Consider the following 23,195-nt stretch of genomic DNA (forward strand, 5'->3'; position numbering starts at 1 on the left):
AGGGCAACCAACGCTCACCTCAAGACTGAAAACTGCCTTCAGAAACCAAAGTGCCACTTTGCCCGCTTCCTACCTCTACCCAAATCCAGTCCGACCAATCACAGCGAAGCTATAAATATACACGACCACGCCTACCTTCCCCCAACAGCCAATCAGATTGCTTCAAATTAACAAGGCCACGCCTACTTTACATCCCACCAATCACAGGCCCCCCTCGTGTGCCACTTCCTGAGACCTCAGCGAATCAGCGAAGCAGTATTTAACAAGAAAAAGGAAAAAGAGTTTCAAACTTTATGCAGAAGTGAGAAAAAATTGACAAAGTACATCCCGGGGGTAAGGTCGGGTCTCGAACCATGCTTCCAATGCATCAGAGGAGATGACGTTAACCACTCGACCAAAGACTCGTGTACATGGCAGTGATAGAAGGGCAGCAACGCTCATCTCAAGACTGAAATCTGCCTTCAAAAACCTAAGTGCCACTTTGCCCGCCTCCTACCTCTACCCAAATTCAGTCCGACCAATCACAGCTCAGCTTAAATTTGCATGGGATGCGTTGAGAAGGGAATCACACGGACACTCCATTAGGTACACCGCCATTTTCAAGTGTACCTAATAACAGGCCACTTTATTAGGAAATATCATGGTCAAAGGTCACAGGTGTCAAGCTCTAGTCCTCGGGGCCGCGTTCCAACATGTTGAACACCTTGACACCTTTGACCATATTTCCCTAATAAAGTTTATTATTTATAGTGTTTGCTTGTTAAATATTGCTTCATGATTCGCCTAGGTCTCCTAATAGAGCGTCCAAGTGACGTCACAGATCCAACAGCCAATCAGGAGGTGGGGTGAGGGCGGGTGTGGCACTGTCTAGTGTCCAAGTGACGTAGATACACCTGAAAATGGCCGTGTACCTAATGAAGTGTTCAAGTGACGTCACAGATCCAACAGCCAATCAGGAGGTGGGGGCGGGTGTGGCAGTGTACACAAAAAGCTTACAACTAACACACAGAGACAGTTGACTTGAACATTTGATTTATTAAGTTAAATGTACAAAAGTTGAATGATGTGATACAAGTTTTTTTTTTTTGTAGGCTTTGTCATTCAGACAAAAAAAAAAAGTGTGTCATGATCGAAAGCCCCGGAAAGAGACAATCATCCAAACCCTGATCTAAATCACATTACAATCTACGTACTGTGGAACACAGCTTATGTTCTTTTTGGGTATTTAAAATGTCATACAAAAGTGCATAACATTGGAACAATATGTATTTACAGATTTAATATATACAGTGTATAATATATATATATATATATATATATATATATATATATATATATATATATATATATATATATATATATATATATATATATATATATATATATATATATATATATATATATAAGGCACAGACGAGGGTGAAATAAAAACATTTGATCGTTCCTTTTCAAAAGTGCCACAAAGACCCCTTTTTGGTAATTTGCTTCTTCATATACAGTGTGGAAAGCAAAGTAAAGGCAATGGCGTGATTGAAATCAGACTGCGTCAGATTAGGAAGCTGCCATTAATGTAGAACGAGGTTATGGGGGGGGTGGACAAAAAAGAATACTGTAAAAGGGGCTGTAAATAAACAACAGCAACACTTGAATGTGTTCAACATTCTCTTTGGCCATATGTCAACAGACTGGAATGGATGTGAGGGTACTCCAAACTGGAGGAGTCAGTGGTATTGCTTTGAGTGGGAAATGCTCGTGTGTATTACAAAAGTAGAAAAATATCTGGCGTGTCAGGTAAAAAGAGATCAAAAAGTGCAATGTACAACGGTGAGAGCAGGCTGACCCCTCCAGTATGTTTAAAACCAAACAATAAAATAAAGAAATTTTCCGCCTTCCGAGTGCAAATCAGAGCCGCAATAGAGGCGGGACACCGTTTGGCTGGTAATTGCTGGGAAAAGTTCTGTTGTGTTGATGCCGTAGCTGTGCCGGCAATATGCACTGGGTTCTGTGTTAAAGGCACCAGCGGGGAAAAAATGTTCTTTTACGGCAGAGATGTTTGTGAGATTTGTGATAAATATCAGAGCCGTAACAAAAGCAGGACAGTGGCCATGTGGTACAGGAATGCCAGAAAAGGCAGAAAGAAGTTAAAGGTTCTCCTGGCCTGTTTTGTGAAAGTAATCACCACCAGGCTTACTTATATATCAGTTGTGTATAAAAAGGCACTGGCGAATAAATACCATCTGCTGTTACGGCTCTGATGCAGCCACTGTAAGTTATCATGATACCATATCACGGACAGAGAAAATCTAAATGATACCAATACTGACAAGTGTTGCGCAATTTGGCATTTTTGGAATTTGGCTATTAAGTTGAGGAGCTTCATTTGAGTTGTGTTGGCTACTATCTTTGAGCCAAGGAACCATGTTGAAGTGAGTTAAGGAGCTTCATTTGGACAACAGCAGTGCTTTTCAAAGATATTGTCGCAGTCCATCAAGTAAAGTGTGGGACAAAATAACTATAGCGTGACATATCTTATCGTTAGATCTGAACAAATATTAGTCGTCTGACATAAACAACTTCATCCATTCACTTTTTTAACACATTGTGAAGCCAGCCAATAGATTGATAAACATCAGCTGCTATTTCGTGAGGCAGTTATCTTGATACGACTTTATGACATAAATATTGATCCAAGATGTATAAAAATATTCACGCAATATTCTAAGATAGTATTACGCAATTGGAAATTTCTGCACAACTTATCAATATTGATGTACTTTGCCTTCAAGTCTTGTCGTACATTATTGATACGAAACAAGAATCAATATTGTCGCTGTCTGATGTCACGCTGACATTTTTTTATAAGCTATGAATTTTTTCAAATATAGTGATTATGGCACAATTGCCGTATCTTGGAAACTCACAATATCGGGATATTGGCAATAGTGCTGTCAGGAATTTACTCTGCCAATGCCATCCATGTGAACAACAGGCTGTGTGAAACCACTCCGGGTTATCCCACTTTTCTTTATATGCCATGTTGCAGCTCCGACGCAGCCATTTCGTGATATAGGCGAGGCTCCAGTTTTATCGTAAGGCTTCTATGACGAAAAACAGGACGTTGTCGTATAAAAATATCGCCTGCTAACAGAGGCTAATGGAGGCTAACATGTGGCGTTTACAGTACACATACCACAGCCAATCACAGCTGCTCTGCCGCTAAGATAAGATAGCACAGTGACCCCAAAAAGCTCTCTGCCGCTAAGTGCTCACTCTCGCGGGGGTGTTGGTGGTCAGGGCGCCAAGTCATTTGGGGCCGAAGGCCCCCTGGACGAACGGGTGTCCGAGCAGGATGTCGGCGGTGGGCCGCCACTTCTCCTCGACAAAGACCTGGCGCAGGAAGTCCCGGCAGGCGTCGGACACGCACTCTGGCAGCGCGGGTTTGGTGGGTTGCGTGGCGATCTTGAAGATGGCCGCCATGGCCTCATACTCAGCCCAAGGGGGTTTCTGGGTCAGCATCTCAACTACGGTGCACGCCACGCTCCTAAAGTGGACAAGTTACAAGAATTAGGCTACAAATAAATTTTTTTCCCCTTTAAATACATTATTTGTCATGAAAAAACTATTATTTTACTCTCACAATAATACAATTTTATTTTTGTAAAATTAGTTTTATGATTCACTCTGGGAAATGAGTAGTATTAGTGCAAGAGGAAAGTCATAATTTTTATGAAAAAATGTCAAAATACCCAACACACATTCAATAAATCTCATGCATGATGTTTTACAGCAGAGGGTGCTCTCGACCGTTATTCATTGTCATTTAATTATTTTTTTCAAATTTTAACTGACAGTGTTTCTTGGGAAGTGGACGAAACTATATATGTGCCAGATTCGAACGCAGATACCACAGACACGCTAAGGGCCTCATACCAGACGTCGGCCTTGCGTCCATATCCCTCGCCGTTGATGACTTCCGGGCTCATCCAGTAGGGTGTGCCGGTGACAGATTTGATGCCCGTGCCGGACATGCAGATGGTCTGGATGCGTTTGCTGGCCCCGAAGTCTCCCAGCTTCACGTTACCGGAGGAATCCCTCAGGATGTTGGCACCTTATTTAAAGGAAACACAATCATGTCACACTTACATCCACTTTCCTTTACTTCTTGGATCATTTGACAAAGAAGAATTGAGTTACAAAAGTTGTGAACAAAGTAAGATCAGTCAAGAAAAAAAGTCATGCAGTATTAAACCTAAGTGTCAAAGTAACAAGAATGGAGTGACAGAAAAAAAATCAGCAAAAAGTTGTACTGCCATAACTTAACAAGAACATGTAATGAAAATTAAATTGAAGGCAATCAATCAGTCCTTTGAAAAAAGTTTTGCTGTCAAAAAAGCTCAAGTATATATGTTGCTTAGATCAACTCCAGTGTTACATTTCGAAGTGGAAAATTCCCAGCCACATAGAACGCTCAAACAGGCCACCCGCTATCTCCTTTTTCCAGGCCAGACACTACATTTCAAGTCAAAGCGCTTCTGAACCGCTAAACCAAATCATTTCACATCCGGCGTGGGACTTTTTTTTAGACGCTGACGAGCTCCGGAAGCCAATTTTCCAAGTGGAAAATGTGGGGAAAATACATTCTTTTCTGTTTTTTTTACCTTTGATGTCTCTGTGAACGATCATGTTGCTGTGCAGGTAGGAAACGCCTTGCAGGATCTGCCGGCTGTATCTCCTCGTCACTTTCTCCGTCAAAGCCCCGTAGGCCTTCAGCTGGTCCTTTATCGAACCCTGACCCACAGGAGGAGGAGAAATGCATGAGCTAATTTCAAAAACAAGACAATGCACATCATTTGATGCACTTTTAACATCTTCCATCCATTTCTTGTCGACAGCACTTGGAGCCTAGCTGGCTTTTGAGATCGACTCTTCATGCATATGGAACAACAGGAAGGCCTCAGCCAAGATTCAAACCCAGAACCGGAAAAGGTCGATGTGCTAGTGCTGCCATTTTGGAAATGTAGCTGTTAAAATATCACACCGAAAGGAGTGGTAGGGGGGTGTTATCGCCTCGTCTGGCAGCACACTGTAGCGTAAATGTCCAGACAGGTGATAAAAATGGTGCCGCGGTAAATATTTAAAACAGACAGAGGGATAATATTCCTCTTGTCTTTGGGAAAAAATAATCCCATAAAGCGAGTGTTTTGGGCCAACACAAAGGACGTTTGAGGATGTTGACATTTCCGTGAGCGTCTCAGCAGACGCGGCGGACGTAAATGGCATTTTCACCGCCGCAATTACACCGCCTCTTTCTTTTGTCTTTTATCTACGCACCCCGGGCATGAACTCCACGAAAATGGTTAGCTTCCTCTGCTCCATGTCCCGCAGGCAGCCGTAGTACTGCACGATTCTGTCGTGACGCAGGTTCTTCAGCAGCTGGATCTCACACTCCAGAGCGTTCACCTCCTACACGCAGAAAAATGGGATATACAGTTCCAGATGCTTAAACTGCAATTGTTTGAATAATTACTGTAGCAGCAGTTAGCATGGAGTTTTGCACACTTTGTTTAGTTTAAGGATAATCCCTCATTATAACAGTATATAGCTCCTTGACACAAATGTACTACAACCCCCACTCACCTTACTAGTTTCTTGACAGTCAGGGTCAAAGGGCACCTGCTTGGCAGCCAGCTCGCGGCCCGTGTCAGCGTCATAGCACAGGTAGACTTCCCCAAATGCGCCGCGGCCCAGCAGCTTTCCCTGCCGCCAGTTGACTGGCGCTCTTGGGGCTGCGGTGACAATAAAAACACATTAGTCATGATTATGAAGTAGCCACTCAAGTAACTAGCCAACTGGTCACTCTAGTAACTATAAGTTGGTGTGAAGTGTAGAATACTAGGCGACAAACTAGCTAGTGACTCCCATACCTCACCAGCTAGGGGCTCCTAGTCGATTCAATATATGTCAACTCAATAGCTAGTTGCTCTCTTGGCTAGCCACGAGTGTGTATTATTGGGAAACCAATGTTCATTGAATTCAACTAACACTTAGCCGTGCCGCGCTGGCAGCTCTTGTCTGCGTTGCGACCGAGACTCCTCAACTCTCCGTACTGGAGGCCACCGTCGCCGTTGTAGCTGCGCGTGCGGCTGGAGGGAACCAGCTGGAACAGGTTTTCCTGAGGCATGAAGCTGCGAGGAAGTGTCCTGCGACCTGCGAGAAGAGACGTATTGGACATATGAATGATTTTTCGTACGTGAGCTATGCACGTGTTTGCTTTACAGGTGCCTTTCGGCCAAGCAGAGACGCTCCGGTTCCCTGGTCGCCCGGCTTCCTGTCTGAGGGGAAGCCAGGGTGCTGTTTAAACACGCTCCGATTCAACAGAGGGAAATGTAAATCATTGCTTGGCTGAGAGGCCCCTTTCACGCTGCTTTTTAAAACCTGCTTTTCTCTACACGGTTTGCTGTGGGATACTGCCATTAAGACGATATTCCGAGAGAGTGACTCGTGTTAAAGGTTTGCTGTTACACTTACGGTCGCCGTAGTCTTTGCTCCGATTGGGTAATTGGAACTGGCGAGGAAAAGTCCCGCCTTTCCCGTGGCGACCTAAAAGTTGAAACACAGGGTCTTTAGTTTTCTTTCAAAGGTAGATTGTCAACCAGTAGCTCGTCACTATCGATCGAGTCGCCAAGTTTCTGATACGCCAGCAGCTAGCTAGTCAGGAACAGGAACAGGAACGGTGTTGTTCTCACAAAAGAAAGTGAAGTCATACACTGCTGGTTTTTTCTTCAGCATCCAGCCCAGAGGAACCGTAACCCTAAGCAGGTGGAGGACGAATAACTGACGTAAACACACGAAACAGAAGACCAGCTAGAGCCATGGGCAATTGAAAGCAGCTGTCAAATGACGCGGGCCTGTCCCCTCCATCCCCCCACTCCTTCATGTTTGCAGCCGTCTCCCGTGGCGACGGGGAGTTATTTTTTGTGTTTGGCGGAGCAATGGAGAGGAAAAATTGACTCACGGGGAATGATAAACAAACATTGCAGTGTTCAGCAGGCACAGATTTACATTAGGCAAGCGTGCGTGTGTGCGCACAAACACGTGCCATAGTCAGCCTTCGAGTAGAAACTTTCAAAGCCCAACTCCTTGGTTTTTAGGAGAAAAGGAGGTGGATCTTCTTCTTTTTTTTTTTATTATTTGTCCATTATCCAAAGTATGTTCCGCAAGACTACCAAATGACACATTTAAAATATTGATGACTGCCATTTTAGCGTAAACTCACCTTTGTATTCGTAGCTGAGGTTCAGGTAATTATTGTCACGGTTGTTCTGCGAGAAAGGTGGGCTACAATGACAAGAGGAGATGGAGAAAGAAAAATCATTTACGATTCTGCTCGCATCTATCTCCCCTCAACTGCCCTTATCTTCAAATGAAGTCTGGCTCCAGCTGCTCCTGAGTTCTTCAAAAAAAAAAAAAAAACTTTTTGCACTGGAGCTACAAAGCCTTGAGTCTTAACTGATGTCAAGCAACAACGTCCTGAATTAGATGTGATAAGAGGGACGCGTAAGCTCATGTTGCATGTGAATATAACTGATTAAAATATACAAGAAATCAGAATCGCCTCAGGTTACAGCTATTGTTCCAAGGTCGAATCCAAGTACTTCACACTTGAAGGCTTAGTTTGACTTTTGAGGCACCAAGAGGTGCAGCAGATCTTAAAAAGATGTTCATTTTGTTCAGAAGTTTTTTTTTTTTACTTGTGTGGTGATTTGGTGGCGCGCCAACCTTGTGTGATATTTCACCACTAAATCTGTCTGATCCCGCTTTTGCCGCTCCCCCCCGGGTGACCCGTCAAAGAAGCGTGACGTCTCTGCTGACCGCGGGGCGTCGCGGGGGCCGCGAAACTCTGGATAAGGGGGCACGCATGCCCGCTTGCAGGGAAAAGTTCCAATGCGCCGGTTTCCTGCCATTGTTCGCGCGGCCTGGAGCGCAGATAAGCCTCGTGCAGGTAGGAGCCGTTTCCGCCCGCCGCTTGCTCTCTCTCTCTCCAAGCCTCCCTTTTCTCTTTTCCCTTTTCACTCCCTTCGTTAGTGCCCGACTCTCGTGTCCTGTCTTTCCTCTAATGATAATGGCGGTGGAATCCAGGCGCCCAGATAAAAGGAGTCGTGTCGCCACGGCAACAGCATTGCGCTGACCTTTCGAGGCATCTTTTGAGCCGAGAGCATCACAAAGGCGACCCCTCACCTGTCAAGGGCTTGGTCGATGGATTGACAGCTGCTCGACAGCGAGTTGCCGGCGCTCCCGAAGGGATCCAGCATCTGAAGTGTGACAGAAAGAATTGAGTGTCAAGATTGTCAAGCTCAAGATGGAAAAAATGTAGGGAGAGGTGTTGGCATGATTTCTATGATTCAAAATATTTAAGAAAGCCTGCTCTAGGGGTGTGTAAGCAGCCCAAAAGGTTTGTTTCGTCTTATTTCAGGGATGCGTGGCTAAAAAAGTTTATGACAGCTGTAAAAGCATTTAAAAAACGTTTTCTTCTTTTTGATATGAATTCCTTTTGTTGCCTACTTTTTGCATTTTTATTTTTTTTACTTTAATGTGAGGCTTTCTTATTTTTGGCCTTGTGGGAGTGCGCTTACATTGGGGTCGTGCATTTCGGGGATGAACTCTCCCTCACTGTGGATACTTGTGTAGGAGCCCTGGCGAGCAATTTGCTGCTGTTCCTCAGGGACGCTCCCTGGGGGAGGTGATGTCCGACCTGTGTGGAGGGAACCTGGGTGGAGGAATTAAAGGGATGGTGTTTTTGAGACACTTTTGTGGGTAGGGAGTTGCCAATAGCCATGGAAAGGGGAGTTCAGTTTTACAACCCAGGTTATCGCGTGACCAGTAATCACCTGTGGAGTGTTTGCGCACCCTTTCCGAGCCCTTCAGCAGCGAGCCTTTCAGATCCCCGAGTGACCGCGACGACCTCATCTCGCTTTGCTTGTCCCTGCTGTTCACCTGAAGGTACTGCAGGGCAATGAGAGGGGGTGGGGGTGCACAAGGGACAGGAAGTGAGGAAATGTCACCCGCACGTCATGCCATGGGCGCAGGAAGGTGAGCCTCTTTCATTGAGTGACCCACGTCATCTAACAGTGGCACTCATGTTGTTGACTCTAAACGCGTATCAGCTTTAAAAGGAGGGCGACTTCCTTCTTGTGTTGCAATATATGAAGTAAATCATGTTATTTCGGGGCGGAGGCTGGTCTCACATGGTTGTTCTTGGGGGTCTTCAGCAATATCCTGAGCAGACCGTTGGTCACCGTGCTGGAGCCGAGAGAAAACACGGCCTGGTCCAGGTCCTCCTGGCTCTTGAGTGGCAGCAGCAGCTTGAAAAGGACAAGAAAACAGTGTAACCTTTTCTATATGCCCTCCATTGTTTCATATATAAGGGCATGTGAAAGCATCAGCACGGGAGAGGTAAAAGTGATGATTGCTTTATGACCAACTTTTGGCAACAGGAGGTGAGCAAATCCGAGGTTTTCAATTTTGTAATATAGAGGATCAGAAATAGTGGTACAGTCCATTTCTTTTACCCATTGTGCAATCCACCCGAACTTATCCTGAGAGATACAAAAGTCAGCCTTTATATGCAAATATCCGAATGTATGTCAAAGTACCTCTTTCTCCATGAAGAACATGTCCATCTGCTGACCAAAGGCCTCGGTCACTTTTTGGAGGAGCTCCTTGATCTTCAGTGGCCTCTGGAATGGAATGATCCTGATAGGGATGAGAGACACAATAAATAAGTAATCATCTGAGTGGAAAAAATGGGAATAAAAATTGTGATATAATCGGTTCATTGGGTGTAATTGGTTGTTTTGGTGTTGATTTTTTTTTTTTTAAAGTAGCATTTTTGATTTTTGAGGAACTCGACATTCGACATGACAGTGTGCTGACGTTGCAAATCTAACTTTACGTAACATTTGAAAGTTTTTGCACATAATCAAATGCTGCGGCGGAAAGCCTGCCCTTGCGTCAGCGATTTTTTTCAGCTATTTAAAACGTTCTGCTGCACGTTGGGAAAGCAGGAAGTGGTTGCGGAGAGAGACGACTGTCCTCGCCACTAATTGATATATGATTGATGCTCAACCAAGCAATTTAAGAATCCAGAGGGCTAAGTTTTGACTTTTTTTTTAAGACAGAAGAGAGAGGGGTGAAACACATTTGAAAAAGTGAGTACGGCTTCTCTTAAGTATTCAAAACACTTTGTTTTGACATCCTTTTAGTGTGTGAGGAGAAGAGGCGGTGCGCCAACTCTTCTGGGAATGTTCTGCTAAGTGATGCTACACCGCCAGCAGCCATCACGTTCTGTCGAGGCGCCGTCTTAAGTGCACGTATCCTCTGCGCCTACGTGTGCGAGCAAATGTGCTTTCTTATCGGCGCCTCGTAAACGTTTGCAAAAACTAAGACCAAAATAAATAAATCGGTGCAAGGGCGCATAATCAAGGCTGCCGTTTCAACACCACCGGGCCTCCCCCCTCGTCATCCCAACCGCAGCTCACACACACACACACAAAGGCAGATGAGAAACTTCCTGAGAGGAAGCGGGGTGGTTTGAAAAAAAAAAAAACGTAAGAAAAAGTGGAGCGGCAGCAAAACGCAGCAGGATGTCTGTCTTTCCCTCGTCTCTTATAGAGTGAAAGAGAAAGAGACGCTGAGATATTTACAGAAAATAACGCTGACAGGCCGAAAAAAACAAAAAGGAGCATGTGTGGGTGCGTATTAGCTTTTCTGTCTTTTAGAACCAGATTTATTAATAGAGTCAACCTGTGTGACATATTGGGTCATTCCGGTAGTAAAAGTGCACCGCAGAAAATACATGCGGTGTTTGCAAAGGTTAACTGATATCTAAGAGAGAAAAAAATTTGCCTGGTTGTACCCACGTCATTTCCCCATCAGAAGACAAAACTGGGCCTATCTTAATGAGCGCTCGCTGATTTCCTCATTGGACGGCGGGGGATTCTGGGAAGACAGGGCAGGCCTGCAGATCGCAACTAAACACTCGTCGTCTCTGTTTATACTCTCAGATGATGTGTGTGATAAAGCGCTGCTTAGAGGATGCTGCTCCAAACAGATATGCCTTTCCTTCCTGTCAAAAGCAAGCATGTGGGAGCACACACTAACACAAGCTCTGCGGGAAAATCAACCCCCCAAAAAATGCACAGATTTATAGTCGAATAACAGAGAAGGAAGCGAGCTAAGATCGGATTTGGCGAGTGGAACAAGGTCATTTTCTTTTCATTTGTAAGAATGACACTTTTGGAACAGATAGTTGGAAGCGCAGAGTACATTGTGTCTGATAATACCGATGTGCAAATAAAGTGAATGAGTCGAGGGACAGCTACGCTAGTACTATGCACACAATATCTCAGATATATTGGATAAATATTCAGAGAGAGTTCAAGTGTGCTCCTTCAAGCCCCGAGGCAAAGCCAGAGGAAAAAATAAAAAAAATAAAAAGACTCAGTTCCCATTTCCTGGCCGAAATCGCTTGCCAATGAAAAGAGAGACGGTCCAATTAGATTCCATTGTGGACGGGCGACGCGGTTCTACTGAGTCAGGCAGACCGACGGACGGCGGCCAAATCACGGGAAGCGGATTCATTTGTTCCAGGCTGTTGTAAAAACTCTTTAGTAAGTGTACAGGATGTATTTTCAGTAAGACTTCAACATTCAGAACTGTCATGCCGTGTCATTTTAAAAAAGAAATCACTATGTAGTAAAACTAAAATGAAGTAAAACTACTCTGTGGTTGAAGACTCCTGGAGAGAAAATTCTAGCTTCCATTTTGTAACGGAAGCAAAAACTACTAAGTGTTATTATTATTATTGTGTTAAAGAGTTTTTATTTGGCAAAAAACATTATTACCTGCATATCTGAAATGTCTTAATTATTATAATTTAATACTAATCATGTTTTCCCACTGCATTTAGAAGGCCAAGTTAATAAATAATAACCAAAATGGACATTATAAATGCAAATTTCTGTAAGTCAAAATTGTAATAAGTCTAATCCACGGAGGAATATATAGAGATGGAGAGAGATGGAGAGAGAGAAAAGACCTCAGAAGACCAATATCCAATTAAGTGTTGAAGCAACATCGTACAACTCAAAGCTTGGCATTCAAACCATCGTAAAGAATGATGTCGGCGTAATCTCGTGAGACTTTAGTTTCCCAAGCCTGAAATATAAGGCCTCTGCTAAATGTCAAGCAAAAAATATTTCCTTCGCTTTACGCGACTCGAGCATGTAACTGTGATTTCTCTCCACCCCCTTCTCCTGACACCAAATCCCGAGCATAAAAAAAAAAAGATCTCCGGACTGAAAAGTTAAGGCTGGGATACGTACCGTTTTTCTCTCTCATGCTCCAGCTTGACTCTTAAATCCTGTTGAGGGGAAAACAACAATATTTTTTGGGGGGGTTTGGACACACTCAAAAACTAAACAAATATATCAGTGATTCACAGTTTTTACAAAAAAGATTGAAGGTAAAGTTGAATTCTCAAATGGTTGTGTCATCTTAGATTGAGTTATTTATTTTTATTTGATTGGGGGCAATAAAAAGAAGAATTTTCCGCAGATAAACAGACTTTGATCACCCTCTGGTCTATTCCAGATAACGTGACTGCATGACACCATCGCACCATTTCTATTTTTAGAAGCCTCACCCAAGGGAGCGAGAATCTAGAGGAGCCTGCAAGTCTCCGTGAGGTCATGGCACATGGAGAGCGAGGGTGGCCGATTGGCTGAGAGAAAGCTGTAGCCCCGCCCCCCCTGCAAAACTCTTCTTGATTTCTGTTTATCATTACACTTTTATCTCTGGCTACACACTTTCATTGGAAAGGGTCATTGAGTCTTAAATAGATTACTGAGAGCATTTCAGTTGACCCGTGATCATAATTGCGCCATGTGACTTGCCATATTTGGTCAGAAGGTAAACTAAGGAAGTGTTCTGATTGGTTGGTTGTACTTGGTTACCTGCTTGTACAGCAAAGTTCTGCTCTTGGGCTTGTGGCTGTTGTGCTGAGTGTAGCAGGAACCCAGGGCAGCGAGGTCCTTCATGATGGAGTTGAGTGCCTCTTCGTCATCTAGGAAAGCAACAATAGAGTTATAAACTATAGCAAATAAAAACGTGTGGGGTCGGGATCAAATTGTTCATATAAATTGATACGATTTGTTTGGAGCATAGATTTAGAAGTGTGGAACACAGTGAAGGTGTCCAGGTAACTTTCCCTCCTTCACATTTTTCCTGCATTGCGTAACTTCTGTTCAAGTTTTTATTGTTCGTGGATGATTTCGGGCCTCGTTCAAAGTCCGCCCCCCCCCACACACACCTCCTACGCAGGATGGAGCATACCGATACACACACCAGCAGCCACTTAAGCACTTTCGAAAAGCATGTAAACCAATAATTATCTCCCATCATGTCTAATTATAATATGGTTTTGTCGTGCAGTGAACAACTGCGTTTTCACAAATTAACCAATTTACAGTACACATTTTGTCACGGATGTATGTTGAGGTGATATTGACAATTCTATGGCATTATTTTAGAAATAAAATCTGTCATTTATTTTTAAGGGTCATCTAAGATGAGTTTGAAATGTTTCATCTCATATTAGTTTTTTTTTTGCCAAACGCACACACTGTACAGCACCAGCAGGAAAGACTGCATTCTTTCTAATTAAAAGGCCAGACATTTACAAGGCATTGGTTGATGTCGTGACACACAAAAGAAGGATGTCCATGCTCAAATGCAGACAAGCGAAACAATTAAGTGCACCATGGTGCTGTTAAGTGTAGCGTCTAATTAGGTCATTCTGACAGATTTAAAGCGGTCTGTGCAGTTTAACAAGGCCCAAATGCTTTATCTTATGTAGAACGCTAGCAAAAAGTGGGAAAAGGTGTACGTATCTGTTCATGTGATTATTTTAACTGAGGGAAAAAAAGGATACATATTTTTTTTATTCTTCACAAATCTTTTTTTTATTGTCTAATAAATTTTGTATTTTCGTGGATATCATCAGATGATAATGTCTGTCGTTAGCAATTACCGTCAATCGCGGTATAAACGTTTCATTCTGCAGTATGAGTGCACGTCTACTTTGATCCCTTATCGCACGTTTTCATTGTTTAGACAGAAACCATAAAACGATAATGTAGTGGGAAGTTTCTGCTTGTGCTGACAAGATGCGATCAGTGTGTCCTTTCCTTCTTTGAGTGATAAGAAAAGAGGAGAGCACATAACTGGCATACCGCAGAAGGTCAGTTACATTTTGACTAGTTACAATGTAAGCCATGATTAACTGACCGTTAGCTTCTCGCGCTAGCAACTTGCGTTTGCTATCTGTTAAACTGCAAAATACCCAATACTATATTTTGCATTTGTGTGTTTCATTTGATACTAGACCGTAAATGTTCCATTCTGTTTCTCATTGGCCGCTGTTCATCTCTGTGTTGTTTCAGCCTGAGAACCGCACACCACACAGTGCGCTCGCAGTCAAGGATACAAAACAAATAACAGAGGCCAGTCTGTGTGCGTCGGTGTCTCCAGCAACTCGTTTTAAAAAGAAACGCACGAGTGATGGAACGGGATGACAGCATCGTCATCCGTGGGGTAACGGTGTGTGGGGGGCCGCCGAACGGCTCGCCCTTCGCTCGCAACACTTCCGAAAATAATCACCATCGCCTTTGGGGAGGTCTGAGAAAATAGGGAAGCGGCGTTATCTCGTCAATCCAATCCAGAAAACAATCAGAAGGATGTTCATCTCTGTAGACTTCTAAAACCAAATCCCACAAAACTAACTTCTTTTTACGTCTTCCAACTAAATTTATGTATGTTTCGAAGGATGAACTCTGTTTATTTTGCATGTTGCCATTTTGCATATAAATGAGGTGCCGCTAGGGGGGGCGGAGCTCTACTTCTTCCAGCGTCAATGTACTTTAATTTGCATGAACTATCACGCTTTTTTCTCTGGTGTTTAGCTAACATTTCTACCAGCATTTGAGGAAGGGGTGGCGGGGCTCTCAGCGAGAAACGTTAGACAATGTAGGCCGATTGCTTAGGCATTGCATCATTGCTGTGCAACTTCTTTTTCCCATGCTTCGAGCTTGGATGAACTGCAAAAAAAAAGAGGCCTATTAAAGTACACGGGAGTTTTTTTTTTTTAAACGTATTCACGCTCGTAAAAAGAGTTTGACCATAGTTTGAGAGGAAAATGTGTCCTCACTAGACCTCTGGTGACTTGGACCGTGGCTCTTTTGTGACTCAATCTGTGCTATTTTATAACACAGTAAAGTTAGAGACTGCAACTTTAGCTTCAGCGCTAGCTGTCAATTGACTATACTGACATATATATTTGAAATTAATTTGCGTTTTAAAGTGTTAAAACTCTTTCCAACAACATGCATTTGAAGCGGCGCTGAGTAACGGTGCAGACAATAATCTCACGCTAGCCACGGACGAGCTATATAAGCTATATGCTTTGTTTGCTTTCATTTCATTGCCAAAGTTGCATGCTAAAACAGCAGATTAAAATTTGAACAGAGCTGTGACTTGCAAGCAAAACAAGAATGAGAGTGCGTGTACGTCTGCATGTGAGTGAGAGAGAGAGAGAGAGAGACCGAGAGAGGCTGAATAAAGACATTGAGGGGATTTCCTGGTGCCGAGTGACACATCATGGCAAAGGCATCCGGCAGGATTAGCAGCCGCAGCCAAACTTGTACTCACTTTGGTTCCACGCGTCCAAAAAATTTGGCTTACAAATATACGCGACTTTGCTAAAAACTAACTGTGGCCTGTTTGAGAAGTTAACATTTCACTAACAGAGGATGTGAGCATAGTTAATGTTCAGTTCTTTTATTGGGGGTAGGGAGGTTTGTTTCTGCAAATGCATTTTGGGAATAAACGTGATGTACACATGAAACATTAACACGGACACACAAGAGAGCAGAGCAGCCTCACATTGGGTGTCAACTGGAATGCTAATCGTCCTCCATATTGTGTTATTAAAAAAATCAAAACAAAGTTGGCTATCTCCAGATTGGAATCAGGCCTCATCCTTGAGACATCTTCATGCATGCTGTTATAATAAACATATGCACTCAATTTTGGGTTGATTGGTGAATTTGGTGTTGGGGTCTATTAGTATGTTTTTTGTGATTTTTTTTTTTATTGCATACTCTTGATTGAAGATCCTTTGGGAGTTTTGGAATAGGAGTTCTACACAGTAGAATATTATAGAGTGCTCCTTTCTTATGTAATAATTTTTTAAGATATATTTTTTGGGGGGCTAGAACATTCTCATTCACTTTAATTGACGAGTAAAAGGGCGGTGAAGTAAAGTTACCTTGTAAATTCCTGGGCTGTCGGAGTCCATTTTGGAGACCGTCATCTGTAAAAACAAGGCAGGTCCAAAACATGCTTGGTTTAGTCTGCTTGGACAAAAAAAAATATTGATCTGAATATCTTTAGTGTCTCAATTGTGGCCGTATACCCGCACAATGTACGGACTTATAAAGCGCATTAAACGGAGGGAACATTTCACAACAATGTCGTAAAACAAAACGGCCCATCTGGTGCGCACTTTTTTTTATGTGTTATTTTCTTTTCTCCCGCCAGAGGAAGTGTGAGGAAGGTGCGCTCTCGCTCGTGCGCTGCCACTCACCCATGTTTACTGTCATCATCAGGAAGTGGCCCCGATGAACTCGAGCACGGAGCTCAACTTCTCTCGGCCGGCGGCGGACACTTCACCCTGCAAGACACAAACACATTTTCAGCCATGTAAACGAGAAGTGTGCTTTCGATGAATGCAAAAAAACAGGACGCAGGTGGTACTTTCCACACTTTTCCCTAGATTGGCATTTAATCGTTATTTAACCAGGGACGCTCTCATGAGAGCGACGTATCCTTTTTGACAGTCAAGCTGCTTGCGGATTCCTGTGAATTCCCTCAAGTCTTGGTTGTTTCCGAGAGGCGGCGGTGGCGGTGGAGGAATTGCGGCGTGTTTGATGTTGCTTCCAAGTCCTCTCCTACCCTCCCCTACAACGCCCCCGCTTCAGGTTGTCACAGTGACATGAACGGAGCGCTCCGGAATTCCAAGAGGGCAAATAAACACACCACAGAAGACAGGTAACGGTGATGACAAGGAAAAAGTGTGCTAATAACCATGGAATCATTTTCTATAGCTAGAGTTTTCTTATTTGTATGTGCATCAAAACTAAATAAATATACTTTTGAACATTTTTAGATTTTTTTTCATTTAAAAAAGGTTGAATATATATCTAGAACAAAAGAAATGCATGCACTTTGCATTGTTTCCCCTTTTTTTTTTAAATAAGAACAACTCGCAAGGCTCGCAGTCGCAGATAACAGTCAATCCATTGCTCTTGGTTATGGCAGGATACAGATGTGGATACGGTTGCAGCTTTAAAGCACAAAAAAAGGAAACAGTTATTATTTAGAACAGGATTGAGAAAAATGCTGCAGTAAAACTCTCTCCAACCCATAAAAAAAAAAAATGTCTTGATCTTGCTGATGTATGATGATGCAAAATTTTCAAGAACCAATATTAAGAAATATCCATTCCAAGTAGTTTTCAGGAGTAAAATATAGACTGGTGTATGCAGACAGTCAGACAGATATTTTGGATGGTGTAATTATCCACAGAGAGCATGCAATGAGACTAATAGCCACCCTCTGCCAGATTGTCTGTCTCTTTTTCCACCAATGTGTTTTTATGTCCCGAGCATGCGTGTGTTTTAAAGTTTTGTGTGTGGAAACAACGACCAAAAACACAACCAAATGCGAACAGACTGAAAGGCCATATGGGAGTGCAAAACATTTGCAGCTGGAGTGCAGACCGCCATAAAGGCCCAACGGTCGATTAGCCTGTAATTAGCTATTAGCTTAGCGGCTCATGTAATATTGTAATGCGAGAGCATGAGTGTGATTGTAAACCTTATTATTTTTTCTCATTTTTACACTTAGGAATGTCTGAATATGTCAAAATGGGGGAAAACTGTCGGTAACGCCACACTGTCCATTTTTTCTCGAGTCAGACCTTGATAAGCATAACCACCGGCGCTTTTGACCAAACATGAAAGAATAGGCCAGGTGGAACACTGCACGGCCCGGTCCGTTAATGCTCGAGTCGCCCCTGTCCGGTGCCAGCAAAGCAGCAGATGGCCCATCTGTTTCTTCACCCCCTCAAACCCGCGGCCCAGCATGATGCCAGGCGATTGGTGGCCACTGATCACCATCCCAATGCTGATCAGACTTCTTGGCAAGTGAAGGCCGGTCGCTCTCGAGGCGGCGAGTTTTCCCTGGGGGGGGACCGGCCTCTGTGCTCGTAATTATTCACGGGTCCGACCTGCGACGCAATTTCAAGTTCAATACATGAAGAAGAGACTTTGATGTCGGACAAAGGCCCAAAACCACCCGCTGCAGTCGTATTTTTAAGACTCTTGATTAAAGGGAAGTCACAACCCATCCACGCTAACGTTTTTCGGCTCCGTTGCGTCACTATCAAAACAGGGGAACTCCCTCCTCCCTCTCTCGCTCACTCGCTCTCACTCTGGAGATTTGAAAGGTGAAAGGTTTTCTCCGCAGCTGCTCTGCGGTGTGAACGGAGTGATATCATATGTGACATCATCCTCGAGGAGCCCCAAAGAAATCAGGGCGACTTTGGACCAAGATGTGGGGGATCCCTCAAACTATGCATTGCAAACATTTTTCTGTGACTCTTCCAGTCTAACTCTGTTGCAAAACGATGCTCATCATTACACAATCTGCAGATTTCTCAAAGACAAAACAATAGTCTCTCCCTACTTTTGTTTTTACAACCCAACAGTGCTTCTCTGCACCGAAGGGTTCTCCGTCAAAACTCTTGTCTGTGCCTTTTCGAACGACTGCAAGCCTCTTCGACAGCTTTCACAATAATCCTCTGCTGGGAGATCTACAAAGAGCAGTGAGGTTTTGCGTAACCCCGCTGACGGAAAAGAGTGCAGACTTCTGCCAAAAAACATCCCACAACACTACAAGGATTTTCCATCAAATCTGTTTGTTTTGGCCCACCACGATGCAGCGAAATTTGGCTGCTAAAAGTCTGGTCGATCTGATGCTGGAACACAAATGAAAAATGGGAACATCCATTTCTAAAGATACAAGCCAGCACAAAGTCAGGTGAAAAATGGCCTCTGACTGTGCACTTGACAACCGTCGCATCAACAAACAAATCAACAGGGAGATGCTATCATTAAGACGCCTGAAGGGGATCGTACAGGCGATGATGCACTCATCATGAGTTATGGATGTTCAAACAGAGTGTCTGTGACTCGCGGTTAAAGGCTCAGCTGTAGAGCAAATGCACAACCGCTGGTTGCAGCCGTCTTATTTATCAACGATTGGATTGATTGCACGCCAACAAACACTCGACATGTTGCTTGCTGCGACGTCTACAGAAAAATCTGGGGAGCTGGAATCATCCATCTCTTCAAGTGCATGGTATGCTGCTTACAATCATGGACTAAAGACCGAGGAGCACCAAATTTGGAAAAAATCTGCAGACGAATAGAAGTGACACACTTATACTGAAGATGACCAGACAAATTGGCGCTGCCGTATACTATGTTGTCACTGGAATAATCCAGAAAACACACATCTCTAATCCAGAGAGTACAGGATATGGTCTTTGCGGCTAAAAAAAAAGAAGAACTGAAACCAACACGAGGTCTTCTTGGACTCACACTGTGGACAACCGTAAAAGTCATGGTGGGGTGTTAATTGTGGTTACCAAAATAAAAACCACTAACAGTACATGAAGTCATCGAGGGGACAGTGGCCACAACCCCCAGTGGGGAAGGAGTTGCAACATGGGGCAGGAAGCGGAGGCGTGATTATTTAGCGAGATATTTGGGTGACTGGCTCCTTTAAGAAAAACAAAAGGTCATTGGCGGGGGTGTCCTGTCCATCCGTCCGTCCGTCCGTCCGTTCACTGAGCGACAGCCAAGACTGTGCAGCTCTGTCGTCGCCCTGCATGAGTCACCAGCTGGCAGGTTCTGGGAAGGGAGGCGCACGAGGCCTCGAGGTGTGCGGACGGAAGAATGTCACCCTGCAGGAGGCTTTGTCAGACACGAGCTCCATGTCTTCTGGAAACTTACAACTGTACTTCCAAAAAAAAAGGCAAGCTAAGGCTGGCAGATTTCAACCAAAATGGCTGCTTTAAACCAAAATATTTGGCCTTTTCTCGTTCATCCCGCAAGCTAACCAACGAAAACACAAGCTCCCTGGGAAAGGTGAAAAGACCAAAACATGACAAAGTACAGGAGACAATAAGATGACAAATGCAAGTGACGCCATTTTGGCTTGGTGCTTAACGCAAAAACTCTACCGAAATGATTCTACAATCTAAAAAAATGATCCACCTCTGACTAAGTGACGGCTCAATTAGCTAGCTAGATAAGTGGCTCCGTCTGCCATTATCGTCGGCCACACAAGGCGACCTAAAAATAGCCGATTCTCTCGCAGAGTTCCAGAGCATCGCAGCCGCTCGGATGGAGGAGAAGTGAATTCTCAGCCCGAGAGGAATCTGGAGTTAAGCCGCCGTCTCCATTATGTGCTGACACGCTATTACAAGCGCATTCATTCATTCGTGGCGAGACAGAATGTCAAACAGCTGTGGTCCAGCAACAGGAGAGAGAGAGTGTTTATGTTTTGCCATCAAGCAATTCAAGGCTTAGGGCTCTTGGTACTCAAGAGTTTTCCATTTCAACAGAAGAGGGGAAAAACAGTCCTTGTACAAAGATTTGTAAAAAAAAAAAAAAAAAGCCCATCTCACTTGTTTGTTATGCTTCGGCATGCTTTGGCCCAAAAGCTGCTGGCGTCCCAAGACTGAATTTTATAATGGACGTAGTTATGCTCCTTCAGAAGATACAAAAAAAGAACTAAAGTAGCATCTTATTATCTAATTGTAGACAATGACATGAAGGTCACTGGAACAGTTGCAACTATGAGTTGACAGATGTGAGTTATAAAAAACAAATAATTGGGTTGTGGAATTTTGGGAAAAAAAAAAAAATCAAAGATGCCTGAGCGAGAGTTGGCGTGCAAGCATGTGTTGACTATCTGGCCGTCCTCACGGCAGACAGCATTGTCTTTACGCTCAAACAAGTTGTTGCAGACAAAGCTCAATCGGGACAACTTCCTCTTCGGGAGCTTGGGCAGAGGCAATGGGGAAGAGAGGGGGGGGTCGACCCCTGAACTCTCACAGATAAGGACGGGCGACCTCGGCTGGCCCCCGAACGCATTCAGACGCCGTGGGGCTAAAGTCAAAAAACAGTCTGCGCATTTGTGTTTCCTGTCTTGATTCAATTTGCTGCGTCACAATCATCCTGTCGTCCCACATTGTGCAAATCCGCCACAGTCGAAAGAGCCGCTCTGCGAAGCGAGGTCGCGTGAAAGCATCCACCCACAAAACAAACTTTGTTCCGTTTTGTAGCGTAACCACGCGACGTTCAAAACGAGACCTTTTGACGCAACATTCAGGCCCCTGTGAGTCACCGTAACCTTTGGCAGCAGCATTTAGCGTCTGACAAGTGGCCTGGTTTCTGCAGATCTAGGACAGCAGGAAATCATTTTAATTTAGAAAAATTTAATTTTCAATAGAGTTTCCTTTACTGGCACTTGTTTCTCATTCCTCAAAACATCTGATGTATCTTCAGCGAAAGTCTTCTAGCTCCTCGATGGTTAAACACAACTGCTTGTAATAATTAAGCAGCTATTTCTCAAATGCAATTACGCCACAAAGAAAATCGAAATATTTTGATGTTTCTTCAAATTCAACGTTATGCATAACCATCCATCCATTGTCGGAAACACTTATCCTCAAAAAGGTCACAGGCGTGGTGGAGCCTATCCCAGCTGACCGGACAGTAGGCGGGGTACACCCTGAGCGGTTTGCCAGCCAATCACTGAGCACGTATCAATTTTTACAAGTATTATAACTATGCAATGTGAAAAATAAAGGAAAGACGCACATTGGGCCTGCCTTGCTTCACTGTCAGTCTACTTGATAGAATTTCTGGTGGGAGATGCAAACAAAAAACAGAGGAGCAAGAATTTAGGAAGTTAGATGAATGAGATATTTTTGAAGTATCATAAATTGGCATCTCGGTGGCTCTTGCTTTTCACTCTAGTTTTATCTGAAAACTATTCCTATTTGCATCTCTTCAGGATAAATATGTTTGTTCATGCCTTCTTTATAATTCCACAAAGTTGTGCAAACCTGGCCACAAAATTCATAACCTTACCAGCTGTTGTTCTTCTTCACTTGCTATTTTTTTGCAGAGTATACTTATCTACACCCTCTGTAGGCAAAGTACGGTACTGCAACACGGGACCAAGTCAGTTAACAAGCTAACTTCATAACAAAAATAACTTCAATTATAACTAATGAAATGCCTCCAAATTCACGCGTGTGTTTCGACGCCACTTTTTAACAAAGACGCAAGCGCAAAAAGCAAAACTAGACAGATGCCAGTCATGTAAACAACACAGCAGATGCATGATGGTCACTTCATCGAGTGCAAAATCTAACCAAGAAAAAGTTGACAGTTTGCAAAGATATCTTAAACGCCGTTGAGTTGTCCCGGGAGTAAGTTTAATGGAACAGTTAAGTGGTGTAAACAGGAAATAGCAGTATAATGAAGTGCGCGTTTCTTACCTTGTTACCTCAGCGTTTCCATGCTTTGAATGTGTCTTGCAGGACGAGTGGAGTAAAGGGGGGAGTGTGATATCCCAGATAAAAGAAAATAAAGATTAAATCAAAAAGAGCGACCAAAAAAAAAAAAATCCCAACTGATGCTGAGCAAATCTTGATACGGAGAAAGAAAAAGACAGCGCTCTGATATCCGCGAAACCGAGAGGCTGGTATAACAAACGAAGGCTTTCATCCACTTGGAACATCCACAACCGAGGCTTCGTGGTTTCCAGCACCGCTAATGTTGATGTTTCTCCGGGGAAAACTTTCTCCCACCGTCGCGCAAGCTCCGTACAGACTACACAAGCAAAAGCAGCGGCGACGGTGGAGAGGACGCGCGTCAGAAACTGCGTCACGACCAGGAAGTGGTGACGGTCTGGCTTGGCGTATTTCCAAGCAAGTC

General features: G+C 43.7%; 1 protein-coding gene across 1 annotated transcript; it reads right to left on the bottom strand.

Moving 5' to 3' along the window:
- Positions 1 to 1,015: 1,015 nt before the first annotated feature.
- On the bottom strand, positions 1,016 to 23,138 carry map3k22 (mitogen-activated protein kinase kinase kinase 22). The gene is made up of 18 exons (XM_049749493.2): positions 22,757 to 23,138; positions 16,703 to 16,789; positions 16,385 to 16,429; positions 13,014 to 13,123; positions 12,384 to 12,421; positions 9,654 to 9,753; positions 9,246 to 9,362; positions 8,889 to 9,003; positions 8,634 to 8,767; positions 8,239 to 8,312; positions 7,277 to 7,338; positions 6,529 to 6,600; positions 6,043 to 6,207; positions 5,638 to 5,786; positions 5,332 to 5,463; positions 4,659 to 4,788; positions 3,931 to 4,108; positions 1,016 to 3,541 (listed from the first exon to the last, which is right to left on the bottom strand). The coding sequence occupies exons 2-18, from the start codon at positions 16,719 to 16,721 to the stop codon at positions 3,304 to 3,306; spliced, it is 1,878 nt and encodes a 625-aa protein (XP_049605450.1). The 5' UTR covers positions 16,722 to 16,789; positions 22,757 to 23,138; the 3' UTR covers positions 1,016 to 3,303.
- Between the last annotated feature and the right edge of the window lie 57 nt (positions 23,139 to 23,195).

The sequence above is a fragment of the Syngnathus scovelli genome, chromosome 18 (assembly GCF_024217435.2).
Source record: "Syngnathus scovelli strain Florida chromosome 18, RoL_Ssco_1.2, whole genome shotgun sequence".
Classification (NCBI taxonomy): domain Eukaryota; kingdom Metazoa; phylum Chordata; class Actinopteri; order Syngnathiformes; family Syngnathidae; genus Syngnathus; species Syngnathus scovelli.

Bases quoted from the DNA above. Each gene is read 5' to 3' on its own strand.
- map3k22 (XM_049749493.2), bottom strand. The intron at 9,754-12,383 runs GTACGTATCCCA...CATCCCTATCAG, and splicing joins GAGCATGAGAGAGAAAAACG to GATCATTCCATTCCAGAGGC. The intron at 8,768-8,888 runs GTGATTACTGGT...TCCTCCACCCAG, and splicing joins GGTGCGCAAACACTCCACAG to GTTCCCTCCACACAGGTCGG.